The sequence below is a fragment of the Oryx dammah genome, unplaced genomic scaffold, assembly GCF_014754425.2.
Source record: "Oryx dammah isolate SB20612 unplaced genomic scaffold, SCBI_Odam_1.1 HiC_scaffold_13, whole genome shotgun sequence".
Lineage (NCBI taxonomy): Eukaryota > Metazoa > Chordata > Mammalia > Artiodactyla > Bovidae > Oryx > Oryx dammah.
The window spans coordinates 24,365,891-24,385,047 of record NW_024070197.1 but is presented as its reverse complement, the minus strand read 5'-3'; the positions used below and the strand labels follow the sequence as shown (position 1 = coordinate 24,385,047).

General features: G+C 43.2%; 1 protein-coding gene across 1 annotated transcript in view; it reads left to right on the top strand.

Moving 5' to 3' along the window:
- The first annotated feature begins 15,552 nt into the window (after positions 1-15,552).
- URI1 (URI1 prefoldin like chaperone) overlaps positions 15,553-19,157 on the top strand; it is a 63,697-nt gene continuing 60,092 nt past the window's right edge. Inside the window, exon 1 of the mRNA XM_040253953.1 lies at positions 15,553-15,987. Within this exon, the coding sequence (XP_040109887.1) occupies positions 15,895-15,987 (93 nt within the window). The 5' untranslated portion in view covers positions 15,553-15,894. The remainder of the gene's footprint in view (positions 15,988-19,157) is intronic.

Genomic DNA, 19,157 nt, shown 5'->3' with positions numbered 1-19,157 from the left:
AGTTTGAACAGCACCATCCACATACTGAATCATGAAAAATTCTGCTGTGCCAAGGACTGTCCTAAGTTCTTTGCATGCATCATCTCATTTAATCCTCACCATAGCTATATAAGGTGAGTACAATGACTATCACCCCATTTTCCGTATTGGAAAACTGAGGCTCAGAAGAGGTTTAGAAACTTTCCCAAGGTCCCAAGCTAGTAAGGAACAGATCCCAAGGCATCACTTAGAGTGATCTGGTCTTAGAGTGGAATATGGTACCCTTTGGGGTTGAAGGTAATACAAGCTTCTACTCACATAGTCATTCTTTAGTAAATGCCGGCATCGGTAGGTGCCTTTTACTGTCAGAGCCTTAAATAAGCCTCAGTTGCTTTGCATAAAACATTTCAGATGAAACATGTACACAAGCACACACATGCCTCCCAAATCCTGGCGTATTTGGAGAGCCTCATTTCTCTGGAAAATAAAGCACCCTTTGGGCCAAGCTTCCTTCTCAGCAACCCTGGGAGCTCCAAGAACCTCCCAAGTGCCACCAGAACTAAAGGCCATCAGACACTAACATCTGTGGCCGTGGCTCATTCTTAGACCCTCTGTCTACTGTGGAGTGGGTCTCTAGGAGGAGCTGGCCAGAGCTGACAGAATGCTAATGAGAGCCTGGGGTTCTTGCGACAGCCGCCCAATTGCAGCTCTATCAAGTACAGTACTGACCACGAGAGGCCCAGCCAGAGGAAGCAGAACCCCGGAAAGAAACATGCCTGGCCTAGGAATCAGGGTGTTGCTAACTGCAGGTGCTTTCCTCTGGGATGTCAACACCTGCTTGAGGCCCAGGGATCTTCACTCCTTCCAGACACAGGAGACAGACCTGGGCAATGAACAGTCTCCCTTGGTAACCCAGCGGGTGACATGGTTCCCAGGGGCTGCCCACAGCTCTGACTGGGGCCTTGAGGCTGCATGTTCCATGTCACTGCCTGCTTCTTGCTGTCTCAGGCCAGCTCTGCGTGTGCCCCATTCCTGCTCTTCACCCTGCTCCGCACAGGGAGTCTCGGTGTAGAAAGCACAGTGGTTCCGCAAAAGTCACTGCACCTGGAAAAGTGTCTGCACAGGCTGGTCTGACTTTCACCTGAAGCTTTTCAAAGCACAGCAAGAGAGACCGTTTTGGGTGTGTCACGGGTAGGCAGTTTTTGGTTTTGTTTTGCTTAATAACTAATATTTCAATGATAATGTTTCCTTCCTTTTTTTTTCTCTTGCTCTTTCTTTTTAAACATAGAATATCTAAAAACCCCACTTTTTAAATATGCTTATGAGAAAATACACTGCTGTTCTAGAAGCTCCTGTGTCCTCAACCACATTTCCATCCCTACCTACCCCCACCCCAGGTGTCCACTCCTGAACTGTGTGTCTCTCATGAAGACGACTCTTTTAAACTTTACCCTGGATATAAAAGGATCTCATTAGTTTTGACTGTTTTTGATATCAATAAAAATAAGCCCATGACTTATTTTTTTCATTCTACAACATGAATAATTTTTTAAAATCCTATAGGTTACATGTTATTTTACTCTGGTATTAGAGAAAAATATAACTAGCACATAGGTCCATGATTTCATGGATATTGTTGTTAAATTAAACCTTTACATTAAAAATTAGATGATTTAAATAGAAATATCAAGTAAATATTAGTACAAGTGGCAAACACATATGGCAAAAAATGATAAAATTGGAATATAAATGAATAAGGCTCAGAAAACATGGTTTTAAATAAAAACACATAACATCTAAAATTGCTCTGGACTTATGGGACAGGTCTGCCCTGGAGGGGTCCTACATGGGCCTGGGCACCTGTCTCAAGCCCTTTCTGGGCACAAGGAGAAGGTGATTGGGTCCAGACTCAGTCCCAGCTTGCTTCAGGCCACTTTCAGCCAGCCAACTCGGTGGCCTCTTGCCTCTCTCGTCTCTATCCCCTGCCTGGGACTTGCTTGGCACAGCTGCCCTCCCAGGTCTTCAGTGCCTGCCCCCGCTTGCTTCGGGCCACTTTCAGCCAGCCAACTCGGTGGCCTCTTGCGCTTGCAGGGCCCCTGCTTACCCTTGCAGCCCCTTTAAATCCAGGTGACTTCTGAGTCTCTGCCTTCCTGCTTCACTCATGCTCAGGTAGTAGTGGCACTCATAGCCTTGCTTGCTGCCTCTCTTCATACCCACACTCTTTCCCAAGTAACTGCAGTGTCTTCTCATTCTGACCCGGGGAGGTCATGATATCTTTGTGGGCCATCAGAATGAGGCTAATGTGCTGGTGTGCCAGCCTAAGCCTCAGGAGACCCTGTGTGCTGTGTGTTTCTGCTTTCTTTTAAGAGAAGGGCAAAGTTGGCTAGTCCGAGGAGGAAGATGTGAGACAGACACAAGTGGAACAGAGCTGACTCAGCTGAGGTGCTCCAGCCAAGCACAGCCTAAAGCAGATCCCTAGCTCACACACAAACTCAGGAAGAAGAGATCTTCTTATGCTTTGGAGCCATCAAGCTTCGGGGTGGTGTGTTACCCAGCAATAGCTAACTGACACATGGATTAGAAGCTCCTGGCTCCCATCCCTGTTCTGTGGCTGTGTTCTACCCAGACCTAGAACAGGAAGTGCTTATATGAGTGGAATTTAGCATTTCCAAACTTTCACAAATGTGTTCCCTGGTTGTGTGTGTGTGTGTGTGTGTGTGTACTCAGTTACTCTATCATGCTGGACTCTTTGTGATCCCATGGACTGTAGCCCACCAGGCTCCTCTCTCCATGGAATTTTCCAGGCAAAAATGCTGAAGCAGGTTGCCATTTTCTACCTCAGGGTTCTTCCTGATATGGGGATTGAAACTGCGTCTCTTGCATCCCTGCATTGGTGGGTGGATTCTTTACCACTGCACCGCCTGGGAATTGTACCCTGGTTGGGCCAGTAATATTAGCCTGCCAGCACTGGGGAGAGGGAGAAGATAGGGCAATGTTTTGCTCTGTTCAGGGGGCAAGAGGTGGCTCGCCTTCACAAACGCAGAGGACCCTCATCATCTACTTCTCAGCAGACAGTCCTGGGAGATGGGACTGGAGCCAAAGCAGGGAGAAGTTAGGCATGTGTTCTATCCAGCTGTGCCCTTTGAGGCCTGGTGTTGTGCTCCTGCCACACAGAGAATTGGAATCCTCATGCCTGCCAGAATCTAGGCCTCTGTCTGTGTCATAGGTAGATGCTCTTTCCAAATTCCTTCCACCTGACTCTCCGGCTCTTTTCCAGGCTCTCTGGAGATCACCCCTGTCGTTAGCATGGCCTTCCCTCCAAGGATGTCGCGCTCAGGAGAGAGTGGCAGCTGGCACAGTGGTGAGTTGAGTCTCGCCCCTGCGGTAGCCTTTTCTTTGTTAGCATATGGGCTTTAACATAGTCCTGCTTCCACCAGAGTTTGGGGTCTTGCAGACTCGTCTTCTGTAACAGCTTATTAGCTGCTCCACAAGCAAAGGCATAGTGATTTTCAAGGTCAGGAGCTCCTTAACATTGTTTCCCGTACTAGCTATGTAGGCTGCTGGGGATTTTTGCCATTTTACAGTCACCAGCCTTCCATTCTGTGGACCTTTCTTTCCTTCTGGTGAATTTCTTACCTCCCACTGTGGGGACTAAAAGGGCCAGTCCCTTCCTCTACCAACCTTAGGACAGCCAGGGGTTGGGCACCTGTCCCTAATCAGACTCTATTCTGAGACTGTGCAGAACAACACAGGTCCTGAGAATGCAGGATGCTTGAAGCCAGGCTGTGGTCCCCTTGCTCAGTCGTCAGAGTTCCTACACAGTCTGTCCTCAGCTTCCTGGCCTCACCCAATCCCCCTCCAATGGAGTCCTCTTGCTCAGAGAGAGAGGCCACCTCCAGTTCTTGTAGCTACAAGGCATACTTAAAGAATACATTTTTGGTAAATAATTATTTCTGTGTATAAGTCTTGTTTTTGTTTCCACTTGAATTGTACATACCTGTGGCAGTTCCCGCTTCCTCCTAAGCCCAGAGCTTGGTGTGGCTTAATGGCAAGAGAAGGGCTTTGGAGCCAGAGGGCTTGAGCATGAGGCTTAGCCCCAGCGCTCACCCACTGTGGTTGCTTGGTTTCATCACGTGGCATCTTCAGTCTGGACTCTGCATTTGTAAAGTGACTGTGATGCTTAGAATGGTTACCCTCCTTCCAGGCTTCAGGGCCTATGTGAGGGTCCCATGAGTTACCTGGGAACCAGTCTGAAGGGACCTTATCTCCTTCATATTCAGCAAACAGAAGCCAATACCACCTTGCTCCCAAGGAGGAGACACACAAGCAGACAGGTGATTGTACAGGTTGGCTGTACAGGCATGCAACAGAGGCAGTCATACAGGAGTTTGGAAGGGCCTCACGCTTGGTTTATGCTCTGTTCTCACCATCTTGAAATTCTCAACCATCTCGAACAAGGGTCCTGCTCTTTCATTTTCCAATGGGCCTGCAAATTATTTAGTGATTAAAATACTGTGATTTTAATCACGTACTCAAAATACTGTGTGAACTGAGAGCACATACAGTGTGAGTCCATTTGTATGAAGTGTGAAAACAGGTGACATTAATCTAAAGGGTAGAAGTAGGGGTGGTAGTTATGGGGGCTGAGTGAGGAGGGAGCGGGGTGCGGGACAGTGAACAGAAAAGGCCTTGGAAGGCTTCAGTGGGTCCAAGAGTGTTCTGTTTCTTGCTTTGGAAGCTGGTTATTCAGGTGTGCTCGCTTGGTGAAAATTCATCTAGCTCGGCACAGGATCTGTGCACATTTCTGTATGTGTGTTACACTTCAGTACAAAGTTAAGAGAAAATGTGTGGAAGGACATGCACGTAGTAAAAGGAAGTACAGGGTACTTAGGATGCTCAGAAAAGGCTTCCTAGAGGTGGGGTCTGAAGAAAGTCCTGAAGAAGCAAGAGGCAGAGGCTGGGGTGGGGTGAGGGGGTCTGTTCCTGCCGCAGAAAGGCAGGCCTGTCAGCCTGGGGATGATCAGAGGCACAGCTCAGGAGAGCATGGGCTCTGCCTTGGAGCTGGACATGAAGTAGGCAAGAGACACAAAGGGTGTTCTGTATACATCTTTGCAGGCCTGCTGAGGCCTTGGATTCTGCTCTGGGCAGTAAGAAGCCATGAAAGATGCTGAGTTCAAGACTTTAAGACTCCAGTTGCAGTGTGGAGGGCAGACTAGGGTGGAAATGGGAAGTGGGGAGACACTGGCCTTCTCAAGGCCACGGGACTTTCCTATGTGAGTAACGACAGGAGTTTGGGCTGGCGGAATGTAAAAAAGGAAATGAATTCCAGAGACAGCTTTTTCAAACATTACATTGGGTGATTTTACCTTATGACCACAGATTCTTTGACATTTATCCCATCAAAAAATAGACTTTAATTCCCCCACCTCTATGGGCTGGCTTTAGTGACTTGCTTGTGATGAATAAAATGTAGGTTGAGTGATGCTATGTGACTACTAAGGCTAGATTAGAAAAGGTGGTACTGCTTCCAGTTGGCTCTCCCTTGGTACCCAGCCACCATGCTGTAAGGAAGTCTGGGCGAGAGACGAGCTCACCTATACGTGTTCTGGCTGACCACTCTTCTGAGGTCTCAGGCGACAGCTAACCTCAAGTCTAGAGTTGTCCATGAAGAGGTTTTCAAGATGACTGCAATTGCGTGAGATTCTGAGGACTCCCTGTCAACCTCCAGAACTGTGATTTGTGCCATTAAGTTTGGGTGGTTTGTTGGCAGCAAGAAAATAGCACCCTTCACTATTAAGACGACTTTTCAGAAGAGCTTAAAAAATTCCCAACATCCAGGCTAGATCCAAGCTTTAATATTCTTCTGAGCCCCAACATGCAGTCAAGGTTGAGAAGCACTACTGTAAACCAACCCTAAGGCTTGAGCTGGGTTAATTCCACGCATTGCCCCTCATTCCCCCTCTTCCCCTTACACAACTCCTTTTGTCCTTGTCACTGGTTTCCATCTTCAGTTCCTGGTAGATAAAAGTGATCCATTTAAGCAACGGGAACTTTAAAATCAGTGCTTTAGTCCTTGATGCATGAGATGTTTATTTTTAAAGCAGCGAAGGAGAATGGATATGCAAGGGAAGCAGGGAAGGTCCCAGGAGTAGGAGTGTGAATGAGGTTGCTAGATAAAATACAGGAGGACAAGGTAATTTGAATTTCAGATAAACAATGAAGATTTTTAAGTATGATCCAAATATTACATACATGCATGAGATGCTGCACTTATTATATAGACATGCTAAAAATTATATATTGTTTATCTGAAATTCAAATTTAACCATGTTTCCATGTTTTTCTTTGCTAAATCTGGCAACCCTAGGGGCGAAGCCAGATTAAGGTATATTTAGGCCTCAATAGAGGAGGGACATCTATAGACTCCTGAGTCCTCCAATGCCAGGGTAAAAAGCACTCAGAAATCTCCAGATCACTCCCCTTGTTGGAGAAAAGTGAAGCTCCAAGACAGGAAGTAATAAATCCAAAACAGGTAGCTCTTAATTTGCACAATATTATGTTAACTAAACCCATGCAAATATTTATTGTTTTGTTGCAATAAATCTTTGCATGCAGGTTTTTGCGATGACATAAATGTTCAGATCAGTTGGCTAATGACTGGGAAAGCAACTGCTGGGTAGAGGGGCTTCCCTAGTGGCTCAGATGGTAAAGAATCTGCCTGCAATACAGGAGCCCCAGTTCAATCTCTGGGCTGGGAAGATTCCCTAGAAAAGGGAATGGCTACCCACTCCAGTATTCCTTCCTGGAGAATTCCACGGACAGAGGAGCCTAGCAGGCTATAGAACATGTGGTCTCAAAGAGTCAGACACCACTGAGAGATTAACACACACACACACACACACACACACACGGTAAGTCTAAATTTAACCTTGTGCAAAATCAACAAACTGTCTTCCAAACTGGCTGTTACCATTATCCTAGTCAGAAGTTGGCATCATCTGTTTGCTGGATTGCAGCAGTTCTAGTAGATGTGTAACAGTATCTCATTGTTGTTTTAATTTGCATTTACCTTTGATAAATGATAAAGCTCAACATTCAGAAAACAAAGATAATGGCATCCGGTCCCATCATTTCATGGGAAATAGATGGGGAAACAGTGGAAACAGTGGCTGACTTTATTTTGGGGGGCTCCAAAATCACTGCAGATGGTGACTGCAGCCATGAAATTAAAAGACGCTTACTCCTTGGAAGAAAAGTTATGACCATCCTAGATAGCATATTCAAAAGCAGAGACATTACTTTGCCAACAAAGGTCCGTCTAGTCAGGCTATGGTTTTTCCAGTAGTCATGTATGGATGTGAGAGTTGGACTGTGAAGAAAGCTGAGCACCAAAGAATTGATGCTTTTGAACTGTGGTGTTGGAGAAGACTCTTGAGAGTCCCTTGGACTGCAAGGAGATCCAACCAGTCCATCCTAAAGGAGATCAGCTCTGGGTGTTCTTTGGAAGGAATGATGCTAAAGCTGAAACTCCAGTACTCTGGCCACCTCATGCGGAGAGTTGACTCATTGGAAAGGACTCTGATGCTGGGAGGGATTGGGGACAGGAGGAGAAGGGGATGACAGAGGATGAGATGGCTGGATGGCATCACCGAGTTGATGGATGTGAGTTTGAGTGAACTCCGGGAGTTGGTGACAGACAGGGAGGCCTGGCGTGCTATGATTCATGGGGTCGCAAGGAGATGGACACGACAGAGCAACTGAACTGAACTGAACTGAACTGATGATAAATGATGTTGAACATTTTTTACATGCTTATTTGATATCTACGTATCTTCTTTGATGAAGTGTCTATTCAGATCTTTTGACTGTTTTTTAAAATTGGGTTGTCTGTATTCCCTGTTAAACTTTGAGTTCTTTCTTTTTCTGCATACAAGTCCTTTATCAGGTATGTTATGTGAAAATATTTTCTCCCAATCTGTGGATTATTTTTCACATTCTTTTAGCAATATATTTTGCAGAGCAAATGTTTTCAATTTATCCATTTTGCCAAACGCAAGGTCATGAAGATTTTCTCTTATATTTCCTTTTATAAGTTTTATAGTTTTGTATTTTACATTTCAAATTGCCAGCATCTGTTGGATCATAGAAAAAGCAAGAGAGTTCCAGAAAAACATCTACTTCTGCTCTATTGATTATGCCAAAGCCTTTGACTGTGTGGATCACAAAACTGGAAAATTCTTCAAGAGATGAGAATACCAGACCATCTTACCTGCCTCCTGAGAAATCTCAAGAAGCAGGTCAAGAAGCAACAGTTAGAATTGAATATGGAACAATGGTTCCAAATTGGGAAAGGAGTACGTCAAGGATATATATTGTCACGCTGCTTATTTAACTTCTATGCAGAGTACATCATGTGAAATGCTGGGCTGTATGAAGCACAGAATTTTGATTCTGGATGCTGGAATTAAGATTGCTAGGAGAAATATCAATAATCAGCTACACAGATGACACTACTCTTATGGCAGAAAGTGAATAGGAACTAAAGAACTTCTTGATGAAAGTGAATGAGGCGAGTGAAAAAGTTGGCTTAAAACTCAGCAGTCAAAAAACTAAGATCATGGCATCCCATTCCATCCCTTCAGGGCAAATAGATGGGGAAATGATGGAAACACTGAGAGGCTTTATTTTTTTGGGCTCCAAAATCACTGCAGATGGTGACTGCAGCCATGAAATTAAAAGATGCTTGCTCCTTGGAAGAAAAGCTATGACCAACCTAGACAGTGTATTCAAAAGCAGAGACATTACTTTGCTGACAAATGTCTGTCTAGTCAAAGCTATGGGTTTTTCCAGTAGTTATTTATGGATGTGAGAGCTGGACTATAAAGAAAGCTGGGCATTGAAGAATCGATGCTTTTGAACTATGGTGTTGGAGAAGACTCTGAGAGTCCCTTGGACTGCAAGTATATCAAACCAGTCAATCGAAAGGAAATCAGTCCTGAGTATTCATTGGAAGGAGTGATGCTGAAGCTGAAAGTCCAATACTTTGGCCACCTGATGCGAAGAATTGACTCCTTGGAAAAGGCCCTGATGCTGGGAAAAATTGAAGGCAGGAGGAGAAGGGGACGACAGAGGATGAGATGGTTGGATGGCATCACTGACTCGATGGACATGGGTTTGGATGGACTCTGGGAGTTGGTGATGGACAGGGAGGCCTGGCGTGCTGCGGTTCATGGGGTTGCAAAGAGTTGGACATGACTGGGCGACTGAACTGAACTGAACTGAACTGAAGCAGAAAGTCTATAGCCATTAAGCAATGACCCCTGTCTCTCCTTCCCCTCCAGCCCTTAGTAACCTCCAGTCTATTTTCTATCTCTATTGATTTACCTATTTTATTTTAGACATTTCATATAAGGGAAATAATATACTATTTGAACTATTGGGTCTGGCATATTTCACTTGTCTATAATTTTATATTTCAGTTTTTCATAATTTTATATTCATCTTACAATACTTTTAAGGTTCATTAATGTTGTAGCATGTATCAGAACTTCCTCCTTAAGGCTGAGTAGCATTCATATACATATATACACGTATACTATATATATATATATATATATATATATATACCACATTTTATTCATTCATCACTAATGGAATTATGAATATTTTTATCTTTTGGCTACTGTGAGTAATGTTACTATGAACAGAATTGTACAAGGATTTGTTGAGGTCTCTGTTTTCAATTCTTTGGGGGACATATATCTGGGAGTAGAATTGCTGAGTCATATGGTAATTTTACGTTTAACTTTTTGTGGTACTGCTATTCTTTTCCACAAAAGCTGTAACATTTTAAATTTCTACCATCAATAAAAGAGGGCTCCGATTACTCTACTTCCTTGCCAACACTTATTTTCCCTTCCTTTCTTCTTTCTTACCTTCCTTCCCTTCTTTTTTTTATAATAATATAATTTTTTTATAATAGTGGCAATGAGGTTGTATTTCATAGTGGTTTTGATTTGCATTTCTCTAATGATTAGGGTCATTGAGCAACTTTTTCAATGCTTATTGGCTTTTTGTACAGCTTCTTTGGAGAAATGTTTATTCAAGTCCTTTGCTCATTTTCTAACTGGTTTTGTTATCTTTTAAGTCATGATTTATAAATATTTCTTCCCTTTGTTGTCTTTTCACTCTCTTGATAGTACCCTTTGAAGCATAAAAGTTTTTAATTTTGATGAAGTCAAATTTACCTGTATTTTCTTTTATTGCTATGCTTTTGATGTAATATTTAAGAAACTACCAATTTCAAGATCATTAAGGTTTGCCCCAATGATCTCTTCTAAGAATTTTATAGTTTTAGGTCTTATGTTTAAGTCTTAAACTCATTTTGAATTAATTTTTGTATATGGTACAAGTTAAGGGTCCAGCTTCATTCTTTTACATATGGGATCCAGTTGTCCTGGAATAACTTGTTGAAGACACTGTCCTTTCCTCACTGAATGATTTTGGAAACTTTGTCAAAAATCAATTTATCATATATGAGTGAGTTTATTTTTGAGATTTTTTTATTTAATTACATTGGTCTATGTGTTTACATTGCTAATCACATGGTGTTTTGATTACAGTAGCTTTTTAGCTACAGGACTGGAAAAGGTCAGTTTTCATTCCAATCCTAAAGCAGGGCAATGTCAAAGAATGTCCAAACTACCACACAATTGCACTCATCTCACATGCTAGCAAGGTAATGCTCAAAATCCTTCAAGCAAGGCTTCAATAGTACATGAACCAACAATTTCTGGTTGTACAAGTTGGATTTAGAAAAGGCAGAGGAAATAGAGATCAAATTGCCAACATCTATAGGACCAGAGAAAAAGCAAGGGAGTTCCAAAAAAACATCTGCTTCACTGACTATGCTAAAGCCTTTGGCTGTATGGATCATAGCAAACTGTGGAAAATTCTTCAAGAGATTGGAATAGCAGACCACCTTACCTGTCTCCTGAGAAAACTATGCAGGTCAAGAAGCAACAGTTAGAACTAGAAATGAAACAATGGACTGGTTCCAAATTGGGAAAGGAGTATGTCAAGGCTGTATATTGTCACCCTGCTTACTAAACTTATATGTGGAGTACATCATGAAAAATGCTGGACTGGATGAAGCAGGAGCTGGAATTAAAATTGCTAGGAGAAATATCAATAACCTCAGATATGCAAATGACATCACCATTATGGCAGAAAGCAAAGATGAACTAAAGAGCCTCTTGATGAGGGTGAAAGAGGAGAGTCAAAAAGCTAGCTTAAAACTCAACATTTAAAAAACTAAGACCATGGCATCCAGTCCCATCACTTCATGGCAAACAGGTGGGGAAACAACGGAAACAGTGACAGACTATTTTCTTGGGCTCTAATATCACTGCAGATGGTGACTGCAGCCATGAAATTAAAGATGCTTGCACCTTGGAAGAAAAGCTATGACAAACCTAGACAGCATGTTAAAAAGCAGAGACATTACTTTGCCAACAAAGGTCCATACAGTCAAAGCTCTGGTTTTTCCCATAGTCGTGTATGGATGTGAGAGTTGGACTATAAAGTAGACTGAGCTCTGGAGAATCGATGCTTTTGAGCTGTGGTGTTGGAGAAGGCTCTTGAGAGTCCCTTGGACTGCAAGGAGATCCAACCAGTCAATCCTAAAGGAGATCAATCCTGAATATTCATTAGAAGGACTGATGCTGAAGCCGAAGCTCCAATACTTTGGCCATCTAATGCCAAGAGCTGACCCACTGGAAAAGATTCTGATGCTGGGAAAGATTGAAGGCAGGAGGAAAAGGGGGTGACAGAGGATGAGATGGTTGAATATTCAACGGACATGAGTTTGAGTAAACCATGGGAGATGATGAAGGACAGGGAAGCCAGGCATGTTGCAGTCCTTGGGGTCACAAGGAATAGGACATGACTGAGTGACTGAACAACAACAGCTTTTTAGTAAGTTTTCAAATCAGGAAGTATGAGATTTTCCCCAACTTTATTTTTTGCAAGTTTGTTTTGGCTATTGAGAGCCCTTGCAATTCCATATGAACTAGGCTGAACTTTAGTACTTCTGCAAAAAAATGTCATTGGGATTTCATAAGGATTGCTTTGCATTTGTCAGTTATTTCAAGGAGAAATTTTGTATTTATCTGCTTGGGTTGCTACAAGAGAAATTTATTGTCTCAGTTCAGGAGAGTAGACGTCCTTTATCAAGGTGACAGCAAAGTCAGTTTTCAGTGAGAACTCTCCTTTTGTCTTAAAGATGGCTGCCTTCTCACTATGTCCCACATGGCCTGTCCTCAATGTATGTGTATGAAAAGAGTGAGCTCTCTCTTTTTCGAAAGACACTGATCCTATTGGATCAGGACCTCACCCTTGTGACCTCACCCTTGTGATCAGGGCCTCATAAATCCCTAAATACTCCCATAAAGGACTTATCTCCAAATTCAGTACATTGAAGGTCAGGGCTTCAACATATAAATTCCGGGAGACATTCATTTCACAACAATTTTCATCTTAACTATAGTATCTCAATTTAACTTCAGTCTTACAACCCATGAACATAGAGTTTTCCATTTATTTGTGTTTCATTTAATTTCTTTCAATAATGTTTTATAGTTTTTAGTTCAGAATTCTTGTGGTTCCTTATACCCATCACTAAGTATTTTATTCTTTTTTATGCTAGTGTAAATGGAATTGTTTCCTTAATTTCGTTTTCAGATTGTTCTCTGCTAGTGTATATAAATTTAACTGATTGTTGTCTTTTGATTCTGTGTCCTGCAACTTTTTTATTACTTTAACATGCTTTTTTTCTTCTGGATTCTTTACAATTTTCTACATATAAGATCGTATCATCTACCAATAGATATAACTTTACATCTCTCTCACTTTGGCATTGTTTTATTTCTTTATCTTGTCTAATTTCTTTGACTAGAACTTCCAGTACTATGTTAAATAAAAGTGATAAAAGCAGACATACTTATCTTGCTCTGGATCTCAGAGGAAAAACTTTCAGTCTTTCCCCTTTGGGTATGTTAGACATAGGCTTTTCATATGCGGCCTTTATAAGGTTGAGGGGGTTTCTTTCTCTTCCTAGTTCATTGAGTATTTTTATAAGGATATTGGATTTTTGTCAAATGCCTTTTTCTGTATCAACTGAGATTATCATGCAGTTTTTTCCCTTTTCATTCTATTAATGTGGTATATTGTTTTGATTGATTTTCATATGGTGAACTACCTTTGGGTTCCTGGGATAAATTCCACATGATCCTGGTGTATAATGCTTTCATTATGGTCATAAATTCAGGATTCAGGGTGCTAGTATTTATTGAGAGATTTTGCATTTACAGTAATAAGGGACATTGCTCTGTAGTTTTCTTTCTTTCAGTGTCTTGGTCTTGCTGACCTCAAAGGTATTCCCTCTTTCTTACTTTTTTATAAGTGTTTGAGAAGAATTGGTGCTAATTCTTTAAATGTTTAAAATTCACCTTTGAAGCCATCTGGGTTTTTCTCTGTTGGGAAGATTTTGATTATTAATTTATTCTCCTTAGCTGTTAATTGGCTTTCATAGTTTTCTGTTTCTTCTTGAGTCAGTTTTATTAGTTTTTTTTTTTCTAGGAATTTATCCCTTTTATCTGGTTTCTACAGTTGTTCATAGTATCCTCATGTTCTTTGTTTCTCTTTGTAAAATTGTAATTTTGTCCCATTTTTATTTCTGATTTTAGTAGGCGTCTTCTCTCTTTTTCTTAATTTAGGTTGTCAGTTTTATTAATCTTTCCAAGAGCCAATTTTGGTTTCACTGGTCTTCTCTGTTGTTTTTCCATTTTCTGTTTGTCTCTTTGTTATTTTTCCCCTGCTAGCTTTGGATCTTGTTTTTCTCTTTCTAGTTCCTTAAAGTACAGTTAGGTTATTGATATATTAGTTTGCTAGGGCTACCATAACAAAATGCCATAGACTGATGATCTACACAGCAGAAATTTATTTTCTCACAGTTGTAGAGGGTGGTATTCCAACATTAAGGTGTGAAGGGGGTTCGCTAACTCCGAGGCCTCTCCTTGGCTTTTAGTTGGATGCCTTCTTGCTGATTCTGCATTTGTTTATGCTTGTGGCATGCATGCCTCTGGCTTTTCTTAGTGTCTCCAAATTTCCATTTTACTTTCAACTCTTCTGTGTTTTTCATTCTAAAGTAAGTCACTTGTAGACAGCATATAGAACCAAATACTTAGAAGATAAATGTATTTACCCTTCTACTGGAGCTGGGGGTGGGTCAGCTTCCCACAGGCACAGGAGCTAAACAGGCGAGGTTTGAATACCTGAATGAAGGGAGATAGGATGGGGCTTCCCTGATAGCTCAGTTTGTAAAGAATCCGCCTGCAATGTAGGACACCCCGGTTCCATTCCTGGGTGGGGAGAATCTGCTGGAGAAGGGATAGGCTACTCATTCCAGTATTCTTGGGCTTCCCTGGTGGCTCAGCTGGTAAAGAATCCGCCCGCAATGCGGGAGAGGGAGACATGAGTTCGATCCTTGGGTTGGGATGATCTCCTGGAGAAGGGAAACGCTACCTACTCCAGTATCCTGGAGAATTCCACGTGCTGTATAGTCCATGGGGTCTCAAAGAGTCGGACACAACTGAGCGACTTTCACTTTCAGGGTGGGCAGCTGCCAACATCCATTAGAAAGGGTGAAAGTGAGAACTGGGCGACCAGAGCAGAAGCTAGTGAAGTAGCTGAGGATATACAGATGAAGGTGGTGTTAGAGCACTCGGAGACGGCCAGTTTCAGAGGAATTGGATGTTTGATATGTAGCAAGAAAAGACAGCAAACATTTACCATCTGCCCAAAATTTCCTTCCTTTTTTCTTTGACGCAAATGTAAAAAGAGTGTATCTGAATTGGGGAGCTGGCCAGAAGGGAAGAGAAGTCTAGCAAGCAGGCACACCAGGGTGAGAATTGAAGTTCTTTGTTAAGTACTGTAGCAGAGATGATTATTACGCCAAGGCTCATTCTATTCATTAAACATTAACTGAGTGCCTACCGTGTACAAAGGCTGTACTAGAAAGAGGTCACAGGAGTGAAATAAGAGGAAAAGTTTGGGCAACGTTATCCTTGAAGTCTCTTAAACAGCCCATACATAGCAATATATTAATTAAAGCACAATACTTTCATATATGTAAATGTGTGCAGTAATTAATACACAGGCAAAATTTAATTGCATATTTTAATTCATTAAACAGGTACAGTGAAAGGTTGAATTTGTTAAAATTAAATATGCTTATAAAGCAGTATTAGTACACGAATTAAGCTCCTATGGCCAAATGCAGCGCTCAACGACTGAGTGCATATGTGGGACACAAGGCCAAGGTAGGTATTCTGTCCGTGAACTGAGGGTCTATCCTGCCTAGAATGAAAGTTTCCAGGCAGCGCAGCCTCAGAATAAGCCAGCCGCCGCTGCCCCGCTCCTGCACCACGTGACTCATCGGGGGCGGGACGAAGGGCGGAGGCTGCGTGCGCTTCCCAGCGTGCCGCGCAGGGCGGGGCGAGGGGCGGGGCCTACGGAGGAGGCGCGGAGGAGGCGCGGCCGCCACAGGACGCGTCCCTCGGCCCAGCTATCGGATCGGCGCTTCTCGCCTTCAACGGCCGGCCTGCTGCTCCGAGCCCGCGGCGGGGGCGGCGGCTGCAGCGGCGGGCGGCATGAGCGTGTGAGATGCGGCCGCGGGCAGCCCGGACGCGAGCAGCGGTCACCGCGGTAGCGGAGAAGGCGGGCGCGGCCTCCTCAGCGCGGGGCGCGCAGTGCATGAGGGCGAGCACGCGGGCGCTGGGCAGCCGCCGGCCACGCCGCTTCCATAAACACTTGTTTAGGACTCGTTCGCCCCGCTGAGGCCCCGGCATCCCCTTCATGGAGGCCCCGCCAGACGCCAGGCCCCACGCCTCGGCCGCGGCTCCTCTGCGCGCCCCGGAGGTGGCGCGGCTCCGTGAGGAGCAGGAAAAGGTAACAGGCCGCTCTCCGTCCCGCGTTTAAGCCAGTGGTCTCGGGAGGCGCCCGCTCCCCGGCGCGTCCTTGGCGCCCGGTTCCCCCTCCCCGTGGCTGGGGCCTGACCCCCGGCCGACCCTCTGCTGCCCTCAGTGGGCCGCAGCCTTTTGGTCTGGGCCCAGGCCCCCCGGACCGGGAACGAGGGAGAAGCGTAGCCTCTAGGCCTGGAAAGCGTGTTAGGAGAAACTTTTGTCACGTGCTTTTGTTGTCTTTTGTCTGGGACCCCTCGACCTTCGAAGGGAGGGGAGGGTTGGGGGAAAAGAGACGTAGTAATCTGGTTAACTTCTGTATGAAAGTGGGTTTTGAACCTTAATACGTACAGCGATGCGTGGGAATATTCTTGGTGAAGGACACGCTGTAAATGGAAAAGTTCACCTTATTTTTTAAGCCATTTCTCTAATCGTTGCTAAAATGTATACTCTTGTAGTGATAACGCTTCTTATGCATTTCTAGGTTTAGTTTCGTATATGTAAAAATTGAATGGTGTTTTGTTAAATTTTAACTTCAATTATATAAATAAGTTTTAATCTAATAAAGAGGAGAGAAAGTTTTGTATTTCCTAATGGGATTGCATACGAAGTATACCAATTTAAGAAATACAGTATTATTTTAATCTGAGATTTTTAATCTGAGTTTAATCTGAGACTTTTACCCCCTCTGGGTTCCTTATCATTTGTATCTCACCATCTCCGAAAGTTTGAGATTCTTACTTTGAAAGGCAACTTTTAATTTACTTAATATATGTCTTGTGATCTTATTGAGATTATCATGGTTATAAAGGTTAGGAAGTTGTTCAAAAGCTGTAGACACTGGGAATCCCTAACTTCTATTGAGCATTTCTGTATAAAAATGACTACTTACATGTGTAAACAAATCTTTAGCTGGATGAGGGACTTTTCATAGAACCTAAAAAATCCTGGTTTACTTGGAAACAAGCTGCTAGGATAAATTGTGGGAACCTTTCCTACTATATTCTGTTTGTTCTAAATTATTTCGTGCGTTGGATTTCCCTTTCTGAGAGCCGTTTTTCCTTGGCTTTCTTCAAATTGGAGGTTTAAAAATTCAGGTTCACTGACTGCATTTAAATTGTAAGACAAAAAAAATTTTTTTACGCCCCCCTCCCCCAAGAGAAGAAAAAAGAAAAGACAGTCCTTCATGAAACCAATTTCTGACAAAAACTATTTACATTTTTTATTTTAGAAAATGTGAAACAGACCCTGGAAAAAGAGTTTTCCCATTGCCCTTCTTTCTGCTGAGGAATTAACTCTCTCCTCCTTCATAGTATATGTTTGCATACTGCTGACTTGATATGTTTTCTCCCACTTGGTGTGTTGAAAAGAGAAATCCTTAGTTTTATTCTGGTGTTAGTGAGGCTGAAATACAAAGGATACGGTTTGGAGTGCAGTGCTCTGAACAGCTTTCCGGCCTGTTATCCAGTTGCTTGAAACCTCCCTTCTCAGTTCCAGTCCTGTAGGAACCCAAATAGCAGTTTCAGTAGAAAGTTGAGTATGTTACCAAATTACTTTTCTGTGCAGTGTTAATGTTAATTTCACTTCCCTGGTGACTCAGATGGTAAAGAGTGCCTGTAATGTGGGAGGTCAGGGTTCGCTCCCTGGGTAGGAAAGATCCTCAGGAGAAGGAAATGACAACTGACTCCAGTATTCTTGCCTGGAAAATCCTATGGACGGAGGAGCCTGGTGGGCTACATTCCACGGGGCTGCAAAGAGTCCAACACGACTGAGTGATGTAAATCAGTGTTATTTTGGCATATAAAACAAGCATGTGCTTGTCTGTCATGGGTGTGTGAGATCATCCTCAGTTCATGATAAAGCCTCTGAGTAAATAGCAACAAGTATTTTAACCAGTCTGCTTCAGTGGACAGGAGAGACCACCATAAGGCCACAAAATACACTGGTTAGTTAGCTATCCTTTAATTACAGTTCATTGTGGTAAAACTTTATCTAGTAAATAGTTAATAAATAAGTCATATTTTTGTGAGGGACTGTAGGCTTTAAAACCAACCGAGCAGCTGTAGGAGTACAGTGAACTCTAGTAGGAAGTGTTAGGACACTGTTTGAAGGAAAAAAGGGAAAAAAGACATAGCAGTGTAGCAGTTAGTATTACTTTATGTAAGTCTAATTGAATGTGCTTTAGGACTTGCTTTTCCCTACAAGGACTCTGTGAGAGAATAAAATATGAAGAAAATGATTTGAATGACTCCCCTCCCCCCGCCCAGTTTTGGTAGCTAGCTTGCTGCTAAGTCGCTTCAGTCGTGTCCGACTCTGTTCGACCCCATAGACGGCCTCCCACCAGGCTCCCCCATCCCTAGGATTCTCCAGGCAAGAACACTGGAGTGGATTGCCATTTCCTTCTCCAATACATGAAAGTGAAAAGTGAAAGTGAAGTCGTGTCCAACTCTTAGCAACCCAGTGGACTGCAGCCTACCAGGCTCCTTCATCTATGGGATTTTCCAGGCAGGAGTACTGGAGTGGGGTGCCATTGCCTTCTCCGGTAGCTAGCTGCTGCTGCTGCTGCTAAGTCACTTCAATTGTGTCCTTGCTGCTGCTGCTGCTGCTGAGTCGCTTCAGTCGTGTCTGACTCTGTGTGACCCCATGGACTGCAGCCCACCAGGCTCTTCCGTCCATGGGATTTTCCAGGCAAGAGTATTGGAGTGGGGTGCCATTGCCTTCTCTGTCAGTCGTGTCCTAGTAGGCTCTAATTGCAGAGAAGAGAAATGAGCTCTTTATATTCAATGGATACCTTTGGTTCAGGCCATTGTTTTCTCTGGGAATCTTGATTAACAATGGCTCCTAGATAAAGAGGCTTTCCTGATAGCTTAGTTGGTAAAGAATCCGCTTGCAATGCTGGAGGTCTCGGTTCAATTCCTGGATCAGGAAGATCTGCTGGAAAAGGGATAGGCTACCCACTCCAGTATTCCTGGTCTTCCCTTTTGACTCAGCTGGTAAAGAATCTGCCTGCATTTTGGGAGATCTGGGTTCTATCCCTGGGTTGTAGGTAAAGATGGTTTAAATGCTCATAAATTTTTTCCTTTTTAATTCAAGTAAGGAATATAACACATTTTACCCTGGTTCCCTCTCTCTGTTTTTTCCTTGATTATCCTTTGGAGC